The 21088-nt window shown below is 57.5% G+C and overlaps 1 protein-coding gene across 3 annotated transcripts in view; it reads left to right on the forward strand.

The window, feature by feature from the left end:
• The window catches only part of KLHL29 (kelch like family member 29), a 295222-nt gene that overhangs the window by 269829 nt on the left and 4305 nt on the right, over window positions 1–21088 (forward strand). For all 3 annotated transcript variants that reach the window (XM_066236180.1, XM_066236181.1, XM_066236179.1), the window contains 7 exons: window positions 4773–4911; window positions 13164–13366; window positions 14605–14864; window positions 16196–16394; window positions 16609–16791; window positions 16976–17156; window positions 20574–20767. In XM_066236180.1, coding sequence (XP_066092277.1) covers window positions 4773–4911; window positions 13164–13366; window positions 14605–14864; window positions 16196–16394; window positions 16609–16791; window positions 16976–17156; window positions 20574–20767 — 1359 coding nt within the window. The remainder of the gene's footprint in view (window positions 1–4772; window positions 4912–13163; window positions 13367–14604; window positions 14865–16195; window positions 16395–16608; window positions 16792–16975; window positions 17157–20573; window positions 20768–21088) is intronic.

The following is a 21088-nucleotide window of genomic DNA, read 5'->3' on the forward strand; positions in this document are numbered from 1 at the left end:
TGCTATCATAATAAAGTAATAATAATTAGCCCCAAACTGAACCAGCAAAGGAGAAACTGACACAGAGAAAGCTCTCTGAACGCGGAGGTCTGTCGTGTATTCTGTGATGCCATATATCATGTGCTTTCTAGATCACCTGGCTCTTGCTGCGTAAATAACCATTCGAAGATTGAGTGGCGTAAACCAACAACCACTTACGTAGGTTAGGATTCTGGTTTGCAGTTTGTGTCAGGCTCAGTTGATACTGGGGGACCAGCGCTGTATAAATGGTTCATCTGGGGTGGCTCCGTCTCTGCCCCACAAGGTCTCTCAGCCCCCAACAGACCAGCCAGATTTGTTCAGATGGTGCTGGTGGCAGGATTCAGAGAGAATGAGGCTCACAACCACGCAGTGTTCTTTGGACCATATTCTATGATGCGAAACAAGTCACAGGGCTAGTCAAAATTCAAAGGGTGGCGAGATGAACTCCACCCCTTGCTGGGAGGGGGTGCAAAGAATTTTTGCTCTCTACCACATACACTATGTATACACCAGGCTCTGTGCTAAGTGTTGAAGATGAAAAAATATGAATAAAACGCCATGAAGTGCAGGAGGCATGTAAATAAATCATTACAGCAGATAGAATGCTCTAAAGGGAAGCACAGGCACCTGCTGCATCTGCCGAGGACAGCGGTGGGCACAGGGACATAATAATACTTCAACTGGTGTTGAAGAATAAATGCCATTAGCCAGGAGAAGAAGCCAAGCAGAAAGGTCTGGGCAGAGGGACAGAGAGATGAGTGAGGTCTGGGAGGGGACCTGCCTGGGGGAGGGTTCAGTGGAGAGAGAAGGGCCCGCCCTGAAGTGGACGATCTGGGGGGACGAAGGGGAACTTGCTTTCCTGCTCAAACCAGATCGGTTTGTCTAAGCAGGGGCCGATGGCGAAGTTGCTGTGAGGCATGGCTTAGAGGGGGACGGGCGGAAACAGTAACTCTCTTGGCAGCCACTGCTGTGCCTCAGGTGAAAGAGGGTGGCGGCTCCAACAGGGTGCTGGCCTGAGTGGGCCAGAGAGAATGGACCTGGTGTTGGGAGGGGGAGGGGAGGAGCCAAGGAGTCGGCCTAGGGACCAGTCAGGCTGGCCTGTGCTTTCCAGGTGTCCACCGGGAGGGTTCCCTGCAGAGGGTCCGAGGGCAGGGCGAAGCCACTTATGTGGGTGAGTGAGAGTGTCAGGGGTTTCACAGGCACAGGAGGGACATCCTGCTCCAAACTAGGAAAGATGAGTCAAAGACCAGAAAGCAGGCTGACAGAGCGGGACCCTGAAGGCAAAGCTTCTCTTTCCCCAGGTGGGACGGAGCCCAACTCCACTGCGGCTCAGGCTGGCGGCTCAGGCTGGCTGGCCTGTCACTCAGCCGGCCTAACCACACTCTCCCAGAGGAGACCCATAGGGCATGCGGGCCACCGTGTCCTCCACAAGCCTGCAGTAGCCAAATTCTGCAGGGTACTGGGGTGCTACTGGAGTTCATTCTGATGACCCAGCACTGGCCACCCCCCCCAAGCCTGGTGGCTAGCTAGAAGCCTTCCCCAGGAGCTCACAGTCCGCCACACCCCTCAGACATTAAGGGGGTGGGCAGGAGCGCAGCTTGTGCCCAGAGCTGGGGCTGGCTTCCTCCTGTGGATCCTGGGTCACAGTGTCCCCAAATGCCACCTCTCTGGCTGGATACTCCGCCAGTGGCAGTAAACACATACCGACTGATCAATACTTTGAATGCACTCAGGGCCCTGCTGTGAAAAGGAACCCTTCAGTGAGTGTGTTCATCAATTGAAATTTTTTTCTGAAACTGTGTAATCCTGCACAGCTCTTGAATCCAGATCTACACAATGTGGGAATAGACAGCATCTATTTACAATGAACCTGATCTCCAAGCACCTTCCAGATCCCCCCAGAATCCCTGGTCAGGGGCGAGGAGGCATTCTGCTGGGGCTGGGGCTGTGGGCGGCATCATTGCTGAGACAAAAAGAATGCTTTGGGCCCAGAGGGAGTGCCACTGTGTGTGTCGCTGTGTTTTCTGACTCCCTGAGCCTGGTTAGCTCAGCAGCATGCAGGGCTGCGTCTGTCACTCACGGCAGTGTGCTCAGGGTCACAAAGCCAGCTGGTACAGAACTGGAATGAGAACCAGCATCCGGGTCTTTGGAATTCCAGCCCAGAACTCTTCCCCCCACACGCACTGCTTCACTCAAAAGGTGACATCCTCCACCTGGCTCATGGTTTGAGAATTAATTCGGTTGGTGGCTCTTTTGAGAGCTGCTGTGGGAGTGAACAGTTCCGCCTCCACCCAGCCTGACCCCGCAGGCCCCGCTAAGCTGCCCCGCCATGCCCAGGCCATACACTGACGGTGCAGGTGCCCACTGCCTCACCCCCAGCCAGGCCCCAGCCACCGCCTCCTACACCATCCTGACCCTCTCCCTCCAACCCCTCCGTGTCCCACAGACCCTAACCCTGACCCCAAAACCAAACCCATCATCCTCTCCCTCCCCCCTGTCCCTCCAGAGACCTAGAGGCAGCCCTCACACCTCCGCCTGCCACACCCCCTCCAGCACTGAGGACCATAGTGTCCACAGAAAAAATACTCGCCTCTCTCTGTCCTTCTGTGACTGTTACAGTTCAGGCCTTTGTCACTTGCCACGTGGATTATTGAACCATCGCCATCATCAACAATAACAGTGAGCCCACCTCATGTTCCCTAGGCACTTACTGAGTGCCAGGCACATGGCTCACGGGAACATGGATTAACTTCCAATGTCACGCAGCTGACGGGAGGCAGAGTTCTCCCGGGTCTGACTCTGAGGTCCAGCTTCCTGCCTCCACCCGTCACTCCCTGCCCTTCCTCTAATGTGGCTGCCAGAGCGATCTGAAACCCAGACCTAACCTGTCCCTCCCAGCACAGAATCCTTGGTGGCTCCCTGGTGCCCAGAAGGCTAGGCTGGAGTCCCCTCAAAAGTTCCTGCCTGCCTACCCATGGCTCCCCGTAGCTCCCTGGGCCTCTGTTCCCCTGCCTGCCTTGCGAGCTCCTCCTCCTTGCTCTCCGCTCAGCGCTTTGTGCCCTGCTGCTGGTCTGAGCACACCTGCGAGCGGCCTCCCAGCGGCCTCAGCCAGCACCCCCCACACACACACATAGCCCTGCAGGCGGCCCGCTGCAAAAGCCTGGTCAGATGTGGGGATGGGGGGTCAGTGACTTGCCACTGCCGCACTCCTCAGTGCCCTGTGTGGAGTGTGCTCCAGGACCCCTGTCTCACTGTCTTGCCTGGTCTTAGCAGAGTCAGGGGCCAGTGTGTCCTCACCACGCCCAGAGGCCCTTGCTCCTCCCTAAGCAGCTGAACTTCACCAGGCTCTGGGAATAGAGCGGGAGCCTGCATCCCCACTTCACAGATGTAGAAACAGAGGCTCAGGGAGCCCAGGGGCGTCCCCATGGACATTCAGGCGTCAGAGGCAGCACTGGGCTCTGCAGGACACCTTGGCAGACAGCTGACACTGGCCCGCGTGAACAGTGATGACCAGTCAGATGAGAGCAGGGCACAATGGAGGTTAAGGCCAGGACACCAGCCAGGGTTCAGCACAGACCTGGAGGGCTGCGGTCATGATAGGGGCTTAGGGGACAGAGCTCACCCTCTCTCATTCACCTGCCAAAAGACACAACAGTCTAGGTCATTCTGGCCCCAAAATCTAGGCCTGTGATGTCCAGCTCCCAGCAATGCTAAGCTCAGTCTCTGCCCAGAGGTCCGGGGGGCGAGCAGGCAAGGCAAGGCTTGTGGGAGCACTGGAACCTTTGCAAGTGAAGGAATTTACGTAAACTAAGCAGGGCAGTGGTCAGGCCGTCCTCCTTCCTCTTGCTGAGCCTGCAGGTGGTTCTGGGAGAAGCTTCTGACATCCCCAGGTTCGGAGCCCAGGGTCCTGGGGCATTCTTTGTGCCAGCCCCATCAGGCAAAGGTAGGTGTGCATCAGGGTGGGAAGGCCCCAGCGGCCACTCCTGGGAACCCCGGGGCCGCAAGCCAGGCTGTGCCCTGCTGCAGCCCCAGGCAAGGGTGGGAGCCCCAGATGGCCCAGGGTGTGGAGGGGGGACAGGCAGTCTCTACCCCTGGCTTGCTGACCCAGCAGTCCCCGGAGTGTGAAATGGAAAGAAATGCTCCCCAGCTCCCCACTCCACCCTTCCTTTTGAGGGGCCCCCTCCCTCCCTAAGAAACTCTCCCCAGCCATGGCTGTGAGTGTCTAACATAAGGGACGCTGTTTTTGCAGGTTTTGTGGGTTTTATTCCTTTGAACCATATCCAGCCCATCTTACATCACAATGCCATGCTTTACTTGGTATCAGTACATCGGCACTCATTGGCATTTGGAGAACTTGTTCTGTAGTGATACAGAGTTTTTAGTTGTCTGTGATAACGTATTCACTATGTTTCCAATTGTCACTATGGGACTCTCTTCCCGGACCTTTCAAGTTCTGGGTTTAATTATTTTTTTTATTGTATTTGTTTAGGGGTTTTTTGTTTTGTTTTGGTTTTGGTTTTTTTTTTGCTTTGGAAAGTTGCGGTTCCCTTGGTTACGTGGCCCCTCCCCATTGCTGCTTGTTTATGCATTATGTTTGTGACTTCCTTTGACTGTCAGTGTTGAGCCAGTCTTGCCAAGAAACAGTATCAAGTATTTTCCTATTTCTCTACTTCTTGAAAAAAAAAATTTTTTTAATTAAAAAAAAAACTCTTAATGGGAACCTGGCCCTGTCTGTCTTCTCTGTTCTGCAGAAATGTTGAAGGAATTGAACCAGCAGCGCAGAGCGAAAGCCTTTACAGACCTGAAAATTGTTGTTGAAGGCAGAGAGTTTGAAGTCCACCAAAATGTTCTAGCTTCCTGCAGCTTGTATTTCAAGGACCTGATTCAAAGGTTTGCCTTCCTTCCAGCTGTGGTCGGGTCTGTTCCTTTGTAGGACGCTTTTGTGTCGCTTCTCTCCTCCCCTCTCTTGCAGGTTCCTGAAGTGTGACTCCCTGTCACAGAGCCAGTAGCCATCTCTCCTCCCCCCCCCCGCCCCAGCGCCCCCCACATGCAGCCTCAGAGCAGCCACTGCCCCCAGCCTGCCCCTCACAGCTTGGCTGGTCACCAGGGGCCTCTGCCAGCAGTAGACCACCCCCCTGCCCAGCCCTGACGAGCCTGAGTGCTCAGTGGCTCACAAGCCCTCCCTGAGATTAGGGGGACTGTAGACTCTACCACGTTAAGGGATACATTGCCCCACTGGGCCTGCACGGGGGACCCAGCACCGTCGTCACAGCTGTCGATGGTGAACTTAATGCCGGAAAAGCACCTCGACCAGACCAGCCCCTGCTGAGGAGCAGGAGGTGCCACGGGGCCCCTTTTCCACAGCCCGAGTCGGGGAGAAGAGACTTGTAGCCAAAGCCTCATTCATGCCTCATGTCTTCATACTTGTCCACTGAGCCTCAGCCGGCGCTGTCTGAGCCCAGACCAGCTGTGTCCTAAACACGGTCTTTCTCAGCGTTTGCTCCTCCCCGCCTGCCCTCTGCCCCGGCTATTTCTACCTGAATGAGTCTTAATGGTGCATGAGCATCTTTTTTTTTTTTTTGTCTGTTTTTTGTTATTTTTCCATCCCGTTGACTTTTTTTGTCTGCTTCATGCCCTTGCAAAGAAGTCAGGGGCCACCTTCTAGCTCCTTAGTGAGGGAGAGCCGCGGAGGGGCCAGCCCAGGGTCACACCCCTGTTTCTCTCACCCATCAGCAGATTAATGCCGCTGCTCATTTTGCCTTGCAGCCTCTCCGGGGCGGACGCTGAGCCGGGCCTGTGCTCAGAGGGGGAGGACAGGACCTCTGCTTGCTTCCCAATGCTGTGTTTGGACTTGCCAACTAATCCCAGAGTGACTGTGTTTTGTTTCAGGATGGCACACTGGCTGGCATCTCCTTTCCAATCCGTTGTGTCCTTTCACTTAGAGCTGAGCTGCCCGGCGTGCACAGCCCTGCCCAGCGCGCTGGCCTCAGCCACGCAGGAAGGGGCAGGCTCCCTGTGACTTCAGTCTCACGGACAGCTTGGGTCTCCCACCCCTGCTGCTTGGGTTCCCTCTTGTCTGAGCACAGGGGCCAGGGGCATGAGCTCTGGGGCAAAGGGACATGTCCAGTGGCTCCTTCGGGCCAAAGGAGGTCTCTGTGCTTCCACTCCTGGCAAATTCTGGAACTGGCACTGATGGCGCCTGGCTGCTGAGTGTGGTGTCCTAGGGCCTTAGACCCCTCTCCAGACCCGCTGGAGAGCACAGAGGGGCAGGCTGCAGGGGCAGGTTGGTACTGAGCAGTGGCCTGGCCCCCAGCTAGAAAGATGTGGGCAGGAGGAGCGCAGAGGCCCTTTGACTGTCCTCAGAGGACTCACACAGAAAGTCAGGCTCTCGCACACAATATGCAGTAGGTAGCCTGGAATGAGAGTTGAGAACAGAGACAGTTGTGAGGGGGATGGGGAGATGGCCTTTCCAGAGATGGGCGTGATGGGGGTGGCATGGCAGACAGGCCCTGACTCCTGGGTGAGGCCTCTGGGCTGGTAGGGCCATCAGGAGCATGGGGGAGGGGTGCCCACCTGAAGGTGGGAGAGCTTGGGGTGTGCCTCAGTGACCCTAAGCAAATAGGGGGGGGTGCTGGGGCTAAGGCAGTCGCTGGAGGGAAGAGGGCACTGCCTTGGGAGCTAGGAGACCTGAGTTCTACACCCGACTCTACCCCTGGTCCTGTGACCCCAGGCAAGTCCCTTCTTCTCTCTCAGGCCTCAGGTTTTCTCATCTGTAAAACAGGAGGTTGGTTCAGATGGTACCCAGGTTTCTCTCCGGGTCTGACAGCAGGCGACCTTAGAGGGTGGACAGGACCAGCCCTGGAGAGGCTTCCCAGGTGCGAGCACAGGACGCCCAGAGAATGAGGTCACGTGGGGGAAGGCAGGTCCCCGACCAGTGCCAGGGGAGCTGGGGGACAGGTGATGAGTTGAGTGTTTGGCGTGTCATGTTTTAGCAACCTGAAGGACAGGCAAATAGAGACGCCTGGTAGGCAGTCAGATGGAGCACAGAGAGGCCTGGGGTCTGGTAGACAGGAGGGCCCTCGGGGAGAAGGGGGCCCGAGGCATAGCCCAGAGGGGCAGCTGTGCCTAAAGATCAGAATGTTAGTTTGTAGCCATTTTAAACTGTACTTCGCTTGTCCTCACCATGGACATGCGTCCCCATTTCTGCCCTGCCGAGAGCTGCAAACAAATTCCTTCCGTGGGGAGGAGAGAGACTGCACAGGGTGATTTCCTTTCCGGCCATGTAAAGTCCCGGAGGATTTCACACCTTAGAGGTCTGGGAGCAGCTGGTGGTGTTGCTGTCATCTCAGTCCCCTCGAGCCCATGACCCTGGAGACTGGCCGTGCAGGGGCCGGAGTGGCCCAGCTGGGGAGACGCAGCCCACCGCACTCGGTCCACATGTGTTCGTAGCTTTGGTGAGCCTGCGGCAGCTTCTTTTTCTTAGCCTTATTTAGTTCCAAACTCGTCTTCTTCCTCTGATGAGGGCAAGACCAGCCACAGAAGCCTTGAGATGTCTCATGTCAACCTGAAAATCTGCCCACTAACCCGAGAAGCAGGTACCCTGAGAACCCCCACTTTACAGGTGGGGAAATCGAAGCCAAGAGAAGTGGACACAGAGGAAGAAGCTGGGATTAGAGTACAGGTCTGACCCCAAAACCCATACTCTTACCCTCCATTGCTAATCCCAAGAAACGAAGTCTAGTACTTATTTGTACACAAAGTCTTTGAGGAAAGAAAGCGAAGTCTCAGGGCTGACACTGTGGACAGGCGTGCAAGGGAAAAGGATGCAGAATGTGTGTGTGTGTGTGTGTGTGTGTGTGTGTGTGTGTGTGTACATGCATGTATCTGTTGGCCATAGGATCTTTCTTACCCACGGTAGACAAACGTACCCCACCTGAGGCAGGGACCTAAGTCGCAGGCAAGCAAACCACACCTGCAAGGGAGCTGCGCCCCTGCAAGGGACTGAGGCCTGGAGGCCGAGGGGGCCGTGGAGCCGTGCACACGGGGCCGTGGGGGAGCTCAGAGCCTGTGCTGAGAGGGGCGGCCCTGCCCCACCCTCCTTTTGTAGCCCCTCCGAGTCCCTGTGACAATTGGTGGAAACCCCGCAGGAGAAGGAGCTGTGGCTTTGTCTCTGGGTAATGTGAGGCTTGGTGCTGCATAAGGACCACCCCTCAGCTGCATCCAGGCCAGAAGGGAAGACCCGGCAAGATTTCGTGGAGGGGAGCCCCAGGCTTTGGGAAGGAAGAGGACATTTTGAGCTGACTAGACCTAGGGGGGTGCTGGGGTTGCAGCCTCCCAAGCCCAGGGTCACTTCTGAACCTCAACAAGCATTTAGTTTTTGGACCCTGGACACGAAGTCCTCCCCTTTACCCCCTGGGTGCCGAGGACCCCTCAGGGATGGCCCGACAGGCCGCAAGCCCCACCAGCGAGGGCAGGGGACTGTTTGTCTTTGGAGACAGCGGGGGCGCCACCCTCCCTGCCAGCACTTCCAAACACGTTCCCCAGGTCCGGGTGAGGGAGGAAACGGACAGCCACAGAGAGGACACACCTCCTCATCACACCAAACAGGGCAGAAACCTGACCCTCTCCCTCCCAAGTCACAAAGCCTATTGGGCCCAGCGGCACACTTGAACTACAGCCGCTGTTCTTACTGAATGCTAATGGATGGACACATTGATTTGTCACACACCCCATGTACCAGTTCTGGGCTGCTCGTCCATCTCCCTCTCCAGGGAAGCTGAAAGGACCCGAGAGGCCCAGATCTTGGACGTAGGGGCGCCTGCTGGACTTCAGTGCAGTAGGCAAGCACTCGCCTCCCCTCTCCTTCCCATTGAAGTCAGGCGGTCTGCCCCTTTCCTGGTAGAACAGACAGGTGTGTCTGGAAAACCAGATAACAAGAGGAGAGACCCACACATCTCGGAGGCTGGCAGAATGAGGTGGGCCAGGCCCATCACCAAGTGACTGTGGGTGGGCAGGGCCTGTGAGAGCTGCAGAGTCCTCAGGACCCAGGGAGACGGGCGTGTGCCCATGTCTGCGCCTGGGGCCATGTCCCTGGAACTGATAACATGGCTGAGCTCCTCTGCACGGGGCAGGGTGGGAGTCACATTGGAAGGGTGGGGTCATCCTCCTCAACTTCATCCCCTGCTTTTAACAAGCTGGCCCCCACTCATCATGGCCCCACAGTTCCCTTCCATTATTACCAATCCAACTTGCAAAATGAAAACATCTACTCACTGAGGAGTGGGAGGGTAGGGAAGGGACTCCGTCCTGAAGGCTGAAGAAGGCAGTTTTCATCCCACTTGAGGGAATTGCTAATGGTGGGGTGTCGAACATTCTAACACTTGGGACAAGCATTCCTGGCACATAGCCCCGGGCCTGCTGTTTCCCATACCCCTTGTCTCTCCCTGGCCACACACAGCCTTGGGAGAGAGTGGCCCAGGAATCATTGTCTTCTAACAGAACCCATGGGCCCTGTGTAGGCTACCCCTCATTCCCACGGGCTCCTGCACAAGTGCGAGACTCACAGTCCCCACCCATGGGCCTTGTGTGGGCTACCCCTCATTCCCACGGGCTCCTGCACAAGTGTGAGACTCATAGTCCCCACCCATGGGCCCTGTGTGGGCTGCCCCCATTCCCACAGGCTCCTGCACAAGTGTGAGACTCATAGTCCCCACCCATGGGCCCTGTGTGGGCTACCCCCCATTCCCACAGGCTCCTGCACACGTGTGAGACTCACAGTCCCCACCTGGCAGGGTTACCGCTGCCCTTCCCCGCCCTGCTTCACCTCCCTCCAAGGGGCTACCCCTCATTCCCACAGGCTCCTGCACACGTGTGAGATTCACAGTCCCCACCCATGGGCCCTGTGTGGGCTGCCCCTCATTCCCACGGGCTCCTGCACAAGTGTGAGATTCACAGTCCCCACCCATGGGCCCTGTGTGGGCTGCCCCTCATTCCCACAGGCTCCTGCACAAGTGCGAGACTCATAGTCCCCACCTGGCAGGGTTACCACTGCCCTTCCCCGCCCCGCTCCACCTCCCTCCAAGGGGCTACCCCTCATTCCCACAGGCTCCTGCACAAGTGTGAGATTCACAGTCCAACCTAGCAGGGTTATCACTGCCCTTCCCCGCCCTGCTCCACCTCCCTCCAAGGTGCTACCGTAGCCCCAACTTCCCAGTAGCTCCTGCATGGGGCTGAGTGGAACAGGACGCTGGACCCCAAGATGCAGCTTAAGGGACGGGTGGTCGTCTGTGAAAGCACAGCTCCCCACCAGTGCTCAGGGTCACCCATCGGGGTGATGCTTCTCAGGGTCTCTCTGCTCAGAGGGAAGAGGCCTAAAGAGCCCTGACATTCAGTCCCCGGGTAGTGTGATGGTCATGGCTGAAGAGTGACCGCCAGCCTCCCTGAGCTCCCACAGCTGTCTGGGCTCCACCCAAACATCTGTGCAGAAAAGCAAGCATGTGCAGGCGAGCGGCACAGGGCCTCACTGTCCGGGGTCTCCACCCTACAGGTCTGGGATTTGGACACCTGATAAAGCCTCCATCACATTCCCAAGTCTCCCTCTGTGGCCGAGTGCAATACCCATTCAGCTCTCGGTGTCTGGCATCTTGCCCCGGGCCTCCAGCCACTCCTTTGCCCAGCGGTCCCCTTTTCCCCATGGGTGCTACACACCAGGGTACCCTGAGGAGCAGAGCCACAGCTGTAGGTCATAGGGACATTGGTCCTTTCCAACCATGGAGAGCACCTGTGATGGCTGGCCCCTGCGTGCCTCCCCAGGCACTCCCGTGCGGGCACCACCTTGTCCCCAGCTCTCTCCCTGACTCCGACTCTGAGCAGACGGGCATCTCTGCAGAGGGACAGCCACTTTCGTCCCATCTTCCCCATCACTACTTGGGGCCATGGGCTCCACGGACCTGCCATCTGCTCCACACCCCTCCTCACAGCTGATTCTGGGGTTCTCAGGATCACGTATCACAAGCATTTCAGTGCATGTGTGAGTATGTGCATGTGTGTGCATCTGAAGTCCCACCTCAGCTGTTCACTGAGTTTAAGTTCCTCTGGAGGACCATGGTAGACAGGAGGGCTGGCCAGAGTTGGAAACAGCGGTGGCTGGGGGCCTTCCTTGGGAGAGGTGAGCAGCCCTCCCGGGGCCTTGTCAGCCTGGCCCCGGCTGTGACCCGGCATGACCTCTGCAGATTGCGAAGGGCGTGAAGAGGACTAGCAGATAGGCATGTAGGAATGAGGGCAGAGGCAGCAAAGACTGAGAGGAAGAGGTTGACCAGATGGCCCCTGAGGCCTGGGCTGTTCAGAATTCCTATGGTTTCAAGTGATTACATAATGAACTCTTTATATACTTAACCAAGTCGCCCAAGTACACACATCCATCTCGATACAGGCTAGGTGTGTTATAACTCTGAGTCACACACACCTGTGTGTAGGTCTGCTCAGACTCTAGCAGCACCTGCCCCTCTCAGCCGCCTCGGGGCTGGGGGGCAGAATGCCCTTTCAAACCCCTGGTCGGTGAGCCATTCTGTGGCGAGGGGAGCCCTGGACACTTCTCCAAGCAGGAGGAGAGCAACTGTACCTGTCACCTGCCAGGTCATCTCTGTGTTGTAAAGGCCCTGGGTGGCCAGCGCCCAACCAGAGAGAGCATTGCCTGAAGGGTGGTATTTCAGGTACTGTGTGAGGAGCAGAGCCTCATGGGAAGGGTGCTGTCCAGCCTCTGTCATGTCATCTGCCTGCAGGACTTTGGACCTCGTCCAGGTCAGCCCTCTTGTTTGCAGAAGAGAAGGTTTGAGGGCCAGAGAGGTCACGGCTGCCCGCCTGTCAGTGACAGAGCTGTGGCACCCAGGTCGCTTAGCTCCCTGTTCACACGGGGTGGGGGTTGAGCTCTCTCTAGGGTAGCCAGCTTCCTGCCAGACACCTCCACACCCTGCTGCCAGCCACAGGTGCACCCGAGGGACCAGGCACGAGAGTCTTGGCCTCTGGCCTCCTCAGGAGTGGGGGCATGCAGAGGTCACTCCCCAGGACCGTGGCTGAACCCAGCCCTGGGCAGAACCAGGCTCGGAGAGAAGCAGGACTGGCCCGAGCAGCCGAGACGGGTGCCCAGCCAATCACTGAGAAGCCTGCCTCCTGACTGTTAATGCTCTGGGTTTTTTTCCTCCCGGTCACTTCTGTACTGGTGTGACTTTTCTTTACCTTATCTGTTTCCTTCTAGGTCCAGCTGTAGGGCATGGCTGCCAGGCCTTAGGAGCCTTTGCAATGGTTTTGTATTTCTGTAGACACCAGATATAAACATATTTATATATTTGTGTCCCTCCCCCATCCCCCAGTTCACAAGCCCGACGCACACTCTACACGCAGGCCACTCTGACCTCTGACCCCGTGTTCCATGTGGCAGGAGGGCCCCGCCCCGGGCCAGATCCCAGGTCATGGCTGCTGGCTGTCTGTGGCGGAAGTCCTTGGTTGCTCCCCCTCCTCCTCCTCCCAGCTCTAACCATTCTGTCTGTCTGTCTCGTCTTGTCCTCAGTTTCAAAGCAATGTCATGAAGGGCTTCCTTTCCATGCCTAAAAGGAAACAATATGCTTTGGGAAAGCAGTGGGGTTGGAGTCAATGTTCCGGGAGAGCTTGGGGCCCTTAGTCTTTGGGGCGTTTGAGGAAGCCTCCGGGTTGGCTGTGATCACAGCCGGTTGGGAGCCTCAGTCACCCGCGGGAGGCAGAAGGGCCCCAGGCGTGGCACCTGCAGGCCGCGTTTGGCAGAGACAGGGGGGCTAGAGTGAGGCTGAAGCGTATTGTTTCCCTTTGAGGCTGGTCCTGGTCCTCGTCCCCATCCACAGCTCATGCTTTTTGATTTGCATCTTTTTTTGCATGGACATGCCGAGTAGTGATAAGCAGGGTTTTCTGTTCTTTTTTGGGCGTCTCTGGTCAGACTCTTCTCTTTCAGATCCCGTGTAAGGTTGTTAGGTTCAGGCGTGTCATTGCCGTGTCCTTTGAGTCCTAAAATGAAGGGTGTGAGCGAGGCATGCAGGGAGACCTAGCCCTGTGATGAGGAGGCGGCGCCGTGGCCGCGGGGTGGCAGGTGAGGACACCCTGGTCTCTGTGCCTAGGTCGGTGCAGGACAGCAACCAGGGCGGCCGGGAGAAGCTGGAGCTCGTCCTGTCCAACCTGCAGGCCGACGTCCTCGAGCTGCTGCTGGAGTTTGTGTACACGGGCTCCCTGGTCATCGACTCGGCCAACGCCAAGACCCTGCTGGAAGCGGCCAGCAAGTTCCAGTTCCACACCTTCTGCAAAGTCTGCGTGTCCTTCCTGGGTGAGCTCAGGGAGCACGTGTGTCACCTGGGGGAGGCAGGGCAGACGTGGGGAACACAGGAGCAGTACAGACTGAGAGCAGAGGGCTGTGTGTGCGCCCTCACGCCGGGTGACGCCCGAGTTCGCAAAGCGGTTTCAAGATGATAACTCCCTTAGCTGTATGCAAGGACCCCTGCTCACCAGCATGAATGGCGGGGTCCTCTGCATCGCCTCCCCACGACTGGGCGGCTTTGTGAGGACAGATGGGGCGTGAGGGTAATGTGAGTGGTCCTTTCACGGGCAGCCTGCCCCAGCCTCACAGCCCTGTTCTCTAAACACGGAACAAAGGAACCACAAACTTGATCCCTTCACATCTGTAATTTCTGCAGCACACTCGGTATCTGCACAGGTCTAGATGTGGGGACTGTCCTTACAGACCCAGACCTGCTGTCCAGGATAGGGATTGAGGGTCACGGCCCGTCCAGCAGACCCCCCGCCCAGAGAGCACACTTCTTTTACAGTTTGGAGCTGCCCTGCTTGGGTGAGAGTAAGGAACGTGGAGTAAGGACAAGAGTCACAGGAATCCATGGCCTGGGCATGGAGTGTAGAGAGAGGACTAAGAGCTGAGCCGAGGGACAGGAGCCGTCAGGCGGCGATGGCCAGGGGCCAGAGACGTGACCCTGGGAGAACAGAGTAATCCAGAAGAGTCAAGAACTACAGCTTCAGAGTTAGGGTCCCAAAAGTATCGGTGTCCTGGGCCCAGGCACTCCTAAGCAAGGATGACCGTTAGTGGGCTCTCAGGAGAGCTGACCAGACTGACCCCAGGTTAGAGGTCAGGTGGGGTGAGACTGAGGTCCATAGGAGACGGCAGGTGGGCATGGGTGGGGTGTTACTGTTCCCACAACTCTAAAGTAGGAGTCTGTGGCCCCAGACTCGCCTGTCACACCTATGGAAGACACAATAAGCCTCCAAAGTGTGACCGCACGCCCTACCCCATGGCCCACAGGCAATAAGAAAACTGCAAGCCTGGTGCCAACACTCCATACCTCACAGTCTTCTGGGACCTGCAGGGGCAGAGGCAGGCCCTGGGATAGCCAGCATGAGACGGGGCAAAAGAACCCCAGGAAATGGACACAGGAAGTGGGCTCATGGAGACTGGTTCTGAAGGCAGATCACTACAGAGTGACAGGCAACGGGAACCCACCCGGGTGACACCCACCCAGGGCCCTAGGGTCAGTGGCCATGTGCTCTCGCCCCCAGAGAAGCAGCTGACAGCCAGCAACTGCCTGGGGGTGCTGGCCATGGCCGAGGCCATGCAGTGCGGCGAGCTCTACCACATGGCCAAGGCCTTCGCGCTGCAGATCTTCCCCGAGGTGGCCGCGCAGGAGGAGATCCTCAGCATCGCCAAGGACGACTTCATCGCCTACATCTCCAACGACAGCCTCAACACCAAGGCTGAGGAGCTGGTGTACGAGACCGTTATCAAGTGGATCAAGAAGGACCCCACGTCCCGCGCCCAGGTGAGGCCTGCCCCTCCCTTCTTGGGCCTCGGGCCAGGAGGAAGGAAGGCCAAGGGGGCCAGCTGCCTGGTCTGACCCGTAGCGGGAGCCAGTAGGCCCGGGCACAGGGAGGCTGAGGCTGCTCCCGTGGCCAGGGGACAGGTACAGGGAGGAATGGGAGATGAGAAATCGGTCACCGTGGGTTCTCCAGGGCTAGCATTCCACCTGCAGGAGACCCGAGCTGACCCAGAGGCCGCAGGGCCCGGTGGACAGCATTGGGGCCCTGCAGGGAGAAGTGCGCCTGAGCCAGGGTGCCCTGGACCCCCCACCCCACCCCCCATTGAGCTCAGACCAGCAGGAGGAGCCCCGCCCACGCTCCGGGTGTTGAGAAGGTGGCAAGCAGCCGAGCCGCAGGGAAGGCACTGCACATGTGACAGGAGGGGGGCAAGTCCCTTGGAGGGGACAGCTGGAGGGATGAGAACCAGGGTCCAGGGCAGAAGAAAGGGAGGGCAGGGTCCCCAGGAAGGGCACCTGAGTCTCAGGAAACCAAGCACCTCCCAACAGGATCTCTGGGCCAGAAAGCAGTGGCTGGAGACCCCGCTGCGGATGGGATTTCCTTGGTTCTCATGTATGAGGAGTCCCTGGGAGTCAGTGCAGCCGCCCAGGCACCCAGCCACCTGGTCACACTCTGCCTCCCTTGTGCTTACCCCCTGCCCCTTAAGTGGGTCGACTTCCCCTCCAAGGCCTCCCTGATCTCCCCAGGATTCCTGCAGTCATGTCTGAGTGGTGGTCCTGCCTCTCTTCTTCCTCCAGATTCATTTCCACCCTGCAGCTTCCCCACAGAGTGGCAGGGCCCAGGTGCCAGTCTGAGGCAATGCAACGCCACTGAAGGGGTTTGTCAGTCTCGGGAAGATGCGGGTTCTGACATTGTGACCTGCGAGCTTGTCAATCACCATCTTCTCTCCAAAGCTGATCACCATCAGCTTCCCTGGTCCTCCCACCTGTGTACGCACACCTCCTTGGGCATTGGGCTGCCTCGATCTTAGCCCCTGCAGCCTAGCGTGCAGGGCAGGTGCATGCCTGGGGCGGGGGTAGGAGTGAGGTGCTGAAGAGACAAGTGGATGACCTGCCCCAGGGGCAGCTGCCGCTGGCCTGACCCCCTGTCCCCCTGTCCTTCCTCTTCTCACCACTAGCTGCTGGGAGCTGTCTGGCTCTGTCGAGGCTGGCAGAGCAGAGTGGCTACCTCCCAAGCCAAACATGGACTGAGGAGCCGTGCCGTGCAGTCCCAAGACAAGCCGTGAACGGTGGCTCCATCTGCACAATCTGAGATGCCGTGTCTCTTGACCCCACAGTATGCAGCAGAGCTCCTGGCCGTAGTCCGCCTGCCCTTCATCCACCCCAGCTACCTGCTCAACGTGGTTGACAACGAGGAGCTGATCAAGTCGTCCGAAGCATGTCGGGACCTGGTCAACGAGGCCAAACGCTACCACATGCTGCCTCACGCCCGCCAGGAGATGCAGACGCCCCGCACGCGGCCCCGCCTCTCAGCAGGTACTGGGGACATGCCCAGCCCCCCAGATGCAGGTGTCGTGGGGACATGCCCACCCCCCCCAGATGCAGGTGTCGTGGGGACATGCCCACCCACCCCCCAGATGCAGGTGTCGTGGGGTCAGCCGGACTCTGCATGGTCCCCCGGAGAGGCACGGAGCACAGATGATGAAAGTGTCGGGTTGTGTCCCAAGGGTGCCCCTCTGTGTCCCTGCAGGTGTGGCTGAAGTCATCGTTTTGGTTGGGGGCCGTCAGATGGTGGGGATGACCCAGCGCTCACTGGTGGCCGTCACCTGCTGGAACCCACAGAACAACAAGTGGTACCCCTTGGCCTCACTGCCTTTCTATGACCGTGAGTTCTTCAGTGTAGTGAGCGCCGGGGACAACATCTACCTCTCAGGTGAGGCCCCTTGGCACTGGGCTGGGGGCTGGGCACAAGCTTCCCTACGGGGCCGAGGAAGGCCAGGGCCCAGGAGTGTCTGCTTCGAAGGTAGAGCCTTCTCCTGACCCTGGGGCTGGGCCTGCCTGGCCACGGGCCCTTCCTCACTCCCTGCCTACTCTCTGGACCTCCCATATTGCTACAGGTGGGATGGAATCAGGGGTGACGCTGGCCGACGTCTGGTGCTACATGTCCCTGCTTGATAACTGGAACCTCGTCTCCAGAATGACGGTCCCCCGCTGTCGGCACAACAGCCTTGTCTACGACGGGAAGATTTACACCCTCGGGGGACTTGGGGTGGCAGGCAACGTGGACCACGTGGAAAGGTAATGGGGCCACGGTCACACTGGGGCATCCTCAGACATGCACTGGAAGCTAAAATGCCACTGCTCCTCCTTCCCAACAGCCACCCAACTGAGACAACTAGAGAGTGGCCATTTGTAAGGTGACCGTCCCAGGCTCTTCAAACACAGCGGAGTGAGAGGACTGGGGGTGGGGAAGTAGAAAGGCAGCAGCTGCCAGTCGCTGCCCTTCAGGCATCAGACAAACCGGAGGCGTGAGACCCAGTGATGGGAAGGTCCTGGGTGGGTCTCGCAGGCCTGACCTGGCAGCCAGTGAATGCACTGGGGCCAGAAGCACCAGCCCAGAGTCTCACTGGAATTAGGGCAAAGCCAGAACCAATGGCCCAAACATGTGCCCTGCTGATGGCTATGCCACTGTGTCCCTGTCAAGTGGGAGGGTACACACCAGGGAGCTCCTTTTCTCCCTCCATCCCACACATACCAGGAAATCTGTTTGTGACATCGGGAAGGACCACACACAGATCTGGCAAACCATTTAGAAATCTCCAGAAGAGACTAAGCCAATGGGCCCCAGAACCACATGTGTAAGCTTGCCCTGGGCTGGAAGTCCCAGGCTGACTTCCCCAGGCCACTGAAAACACACATACAGAGGTCAGGTCTAGGCAGAGGAGCCAGCAGTGGAATGGGTGAAGGCTTCAGTGCAGTCCTCCTTTTGAAAAACAAGTGCCAGCCCTGGTCAGTTGACTCAGTGATAGAGCATCTGCCCAGTGTGTGGATGTCCCAGGTTTGATTCCCAGTCAGGGCACCCAGGAGAAACACCCACCTACTTCTCTACCCTTCCACCCTCCCCTCCTCTCTTCCTGCAGTCATGGCTCAATTGGAATGAGTTGGCCCCGGATGCTGAGGATGGCTCCATGGCCTCCACTTCAGAGGCTAAAAAAATGGCTCTGGTTGCAATGAAGCAAGGGCCCCAGATGGCAGAGCATCGCCCCCTAGTGGGATTTCTGGGTGGATCTGGGTCGGGGCACATGCAGGAGTCTGTCTCTGCTTCCCCTCCTCTCACTAAATAAAAATGAAAGAAAAGTAAGTGCCCCGGAGGGTGACGCGGTCAGGCTGAGTTGGCCCCAAGTTCCAGCCAAGATCACCAGAGCCCTTTCACGTGTCCTCCCCACACCCTAGCCCCCTCCCCGGCCCACTCATCAGCTTCCAGAGAAAGCCTGTCTTCCCGCGTGGCAGCTTTTCCCCTATGGAGCCACACATACCCCTCAGCGTGTCCTTCTTCCTCGGTGGCTAATTGGACACTTGACAAACGTTACAGCAACAATAGTTTCAGAGTGAGACAGGCTGGGTATGTTCACGATGGGCTTTTAACTCCCCCAAGTGGAGCCCAGAGATGGCTCAGTAACAACATTTAATTGTCATATTGATTGGGAGATAATGGGGAATTCCTCTGTTACAACGAGGATGTTAATACTGCCTCAGAACCTGGGTCGGCCCTGGTGCCAAAAGCCTTCAGTGGGACCCGCTGTATGGCCACCACGCCCCAAGCCTTCCAGAAGCACCTTTTATTATTGGACGGCCACTCATTCATCATCCAGTAATAAACACATGGAAAAGGAGACATTTTCTAGGTAGGAGTAACTGAGCTAGATCTGTCATCCTGTCTTGCTTGTGTCAGCTATTTTTAATCTCCTAAGACATTGATTACTCATTTTGCAAACTTATAGTTGTTGATAAATACAGGGATTTGTTGGAGGATCAAATACACCAAGAGGGGGGTAAGTCCTACTCCCCTTGGGCCCGGGAGCTGTTTGTTCTCCAAGGCCTGGGAGCAGCCTATGTGGGCTTTGGAGGGGGGGTGACAAGACCAGCCTGGGACCCCGTAGATGCAGGAGCAGCCCAGGACAACAGAGTACCGTGAGGAGCTCTGAGCCCTTCGTCGCCCCACTGCGGTCTGGCAGCCGTCCTTATGGGAACTGAGCAGACTCGAAGACGCCTGGGTGTGTGCACGCCAGTGAGGTGGAGGGTGCAGGGCTCCCGAGGAGCACAGCTGAGCCCTTTGGGCAAGTCACGTTCTGTGCCGCATAGGGTAACAGGGACAGCACCAGGGTGCTTTGCTCCCGGGAAGCGCTAATGGTACAAATTGCTCTTATATCGATAATGAATGAGATGGAAGGTGCATTATAATTATATTACATTACTGTATTACAGGAATAGAGCAAGATTGTGTAATTATGGATTAAAACAACAGTGCAATAGACACACCTGTGTTATATTATTATATAAATAACTGGGTCTAATATTTTATAGCAATGTATCTCAGTAGCTGTGGTTACTGGATAAATGATAGTGGAGCGCCTCGCTGGTGGGGTCATTTGCATGTCATTAGCATATCCTTCTCAAGCAGGAAGCTGACAGATTGAGTTGACAGAGGGGCTGTGGCTTGGCAATCAGCCACCTGGAATACCAAGCTCTCGGGAAATTTGCATTTGGTGGAATGTGCCATTATACCGAAAGCCTAAAGACTAACAGTCACAGTCTTCCAGTCTCCCAGCTCCTTCTGCAGGAGCTCTTTGGATCTCAGCCATATTGGCTTCAAAAACAAGATACCTGAACTTCTGACACTGTCCCAAAAGACACTGAACCACCTGCTAGCACGTATCATTCAGCTGGGGCTTAATTCGTTGAAGCTCTGCTGCCCTTTAAGGTACTTCAGCGTCTTCTCAGACCCTGAGTCTGCACAGGCTCAGCAGGACGTGTCAGCTGTCCCCTCATCCCCCTCCCAGAGCCTGGGTCACCAGCAAAGAAAGGCTGTCTTCCCAGGTCACTGAGCTGTGACTGTGTTATGGTCACGCTCCAGGAGGCTCAGGGGAACAAGTGGGCCCAGAAAGCACCCGTGTGCTTCCCAGGAAGGATGTGCTGGGAAACCCAGTGTGCTGTGGGCAGCACACCACAGCGGGGTCCCGCCTTGGCTCCAAAGCCCTCGACAAAGCGGTCAACAGTGCGGTGACGGGCCCGGCCAGGAGGCCCAGAGCGAGTGCTTGTGTGGTCGGCACACAAGGAACACGAAGCAGACGCTGAGGACTGGGTCCCAAGCTGCCCAGGGAGAAAGCCCTTGAAGATCCTCAGATGAAGTCTACTGAATCCCTGTTCTCCTCTCCCTCTCAGCTGCTTTCTGTTCTCACGGTTTTCCCTGTCTGGTCTGGAACCCGGCCCGGCACCCCCCAGGTTCAGGAGGAAGGCCCAGAGGGCTGGTTTGGGCCGGACCGTTGGTGGCTTTGAGTGGTTCATCCCAGGGCCGCAGCTGTGTGGTCCCAGGAGTGCCAGTGCTGGCCAGGGCAGGAAGCAGAGGGTGGTGCTCCTGACGTCTGCTGCCTTGGTGGAGACTCGCACCCCACGGGGCCACCTTGACCCTGGGCTCTTTCTGTCCTCCCTCGGCAGGTATGACACCATCACCAACCAGTGGGAGGCCGTGGCCCCCCTGCCCAAGGCAGTGCACTCTGCTGCAGCCACCGTGTGCGGCGGCAAGATCTATGTGTTTGGTGGCGTGAACGAGGCTGGCCGAGCAGCGGGCGTCCTCCAGTCCTATGTTCCACAGACCAACACGTGGAGCTTCATCGAGTCCCCAATGATTGGTGAGAACCAGCTGTCTCCTCAGCCCAGGGCCAGCTCAGCATCCCCACCTCATTATTTCACTCGGTCTCAATAGCCCAGATCGGGCAGGCTCGGCCCACAACTTCTGTGAACCCAAGTCCATGGCGGGAGGGGGAGGCGAACCCCAGCCCAGGTGGAGCTGCGGATCCCACCCCCCAGACAGACGGCAAGCTGTACCGTGGGCCAGGTGCCTCCTGGCCCCAGGCCTTGTCCTCAGGGCAGTCTTTCCTGCTCCCTTCCTCTGGAGACCCCCCGAGGAAAGACACAGGGGGAGACAGCCAGGAAGCCATGCCCTGACCGCC

Source organism: Saccopteryx bilineata, chromosome 6, assembly GCF_036850765.1.
Source record: "Saccopteryx bilineata isolate mSacBil1 chromosome 6, mSacBil1_pri_phased_curated, whole genome shotgun sequence".
NCBI lineage: Eukaryota > Metazoa > Chordata > Mammalia > Chiroptera > Emballonuridae > Saccopteryx > Saccopteryx bilineata.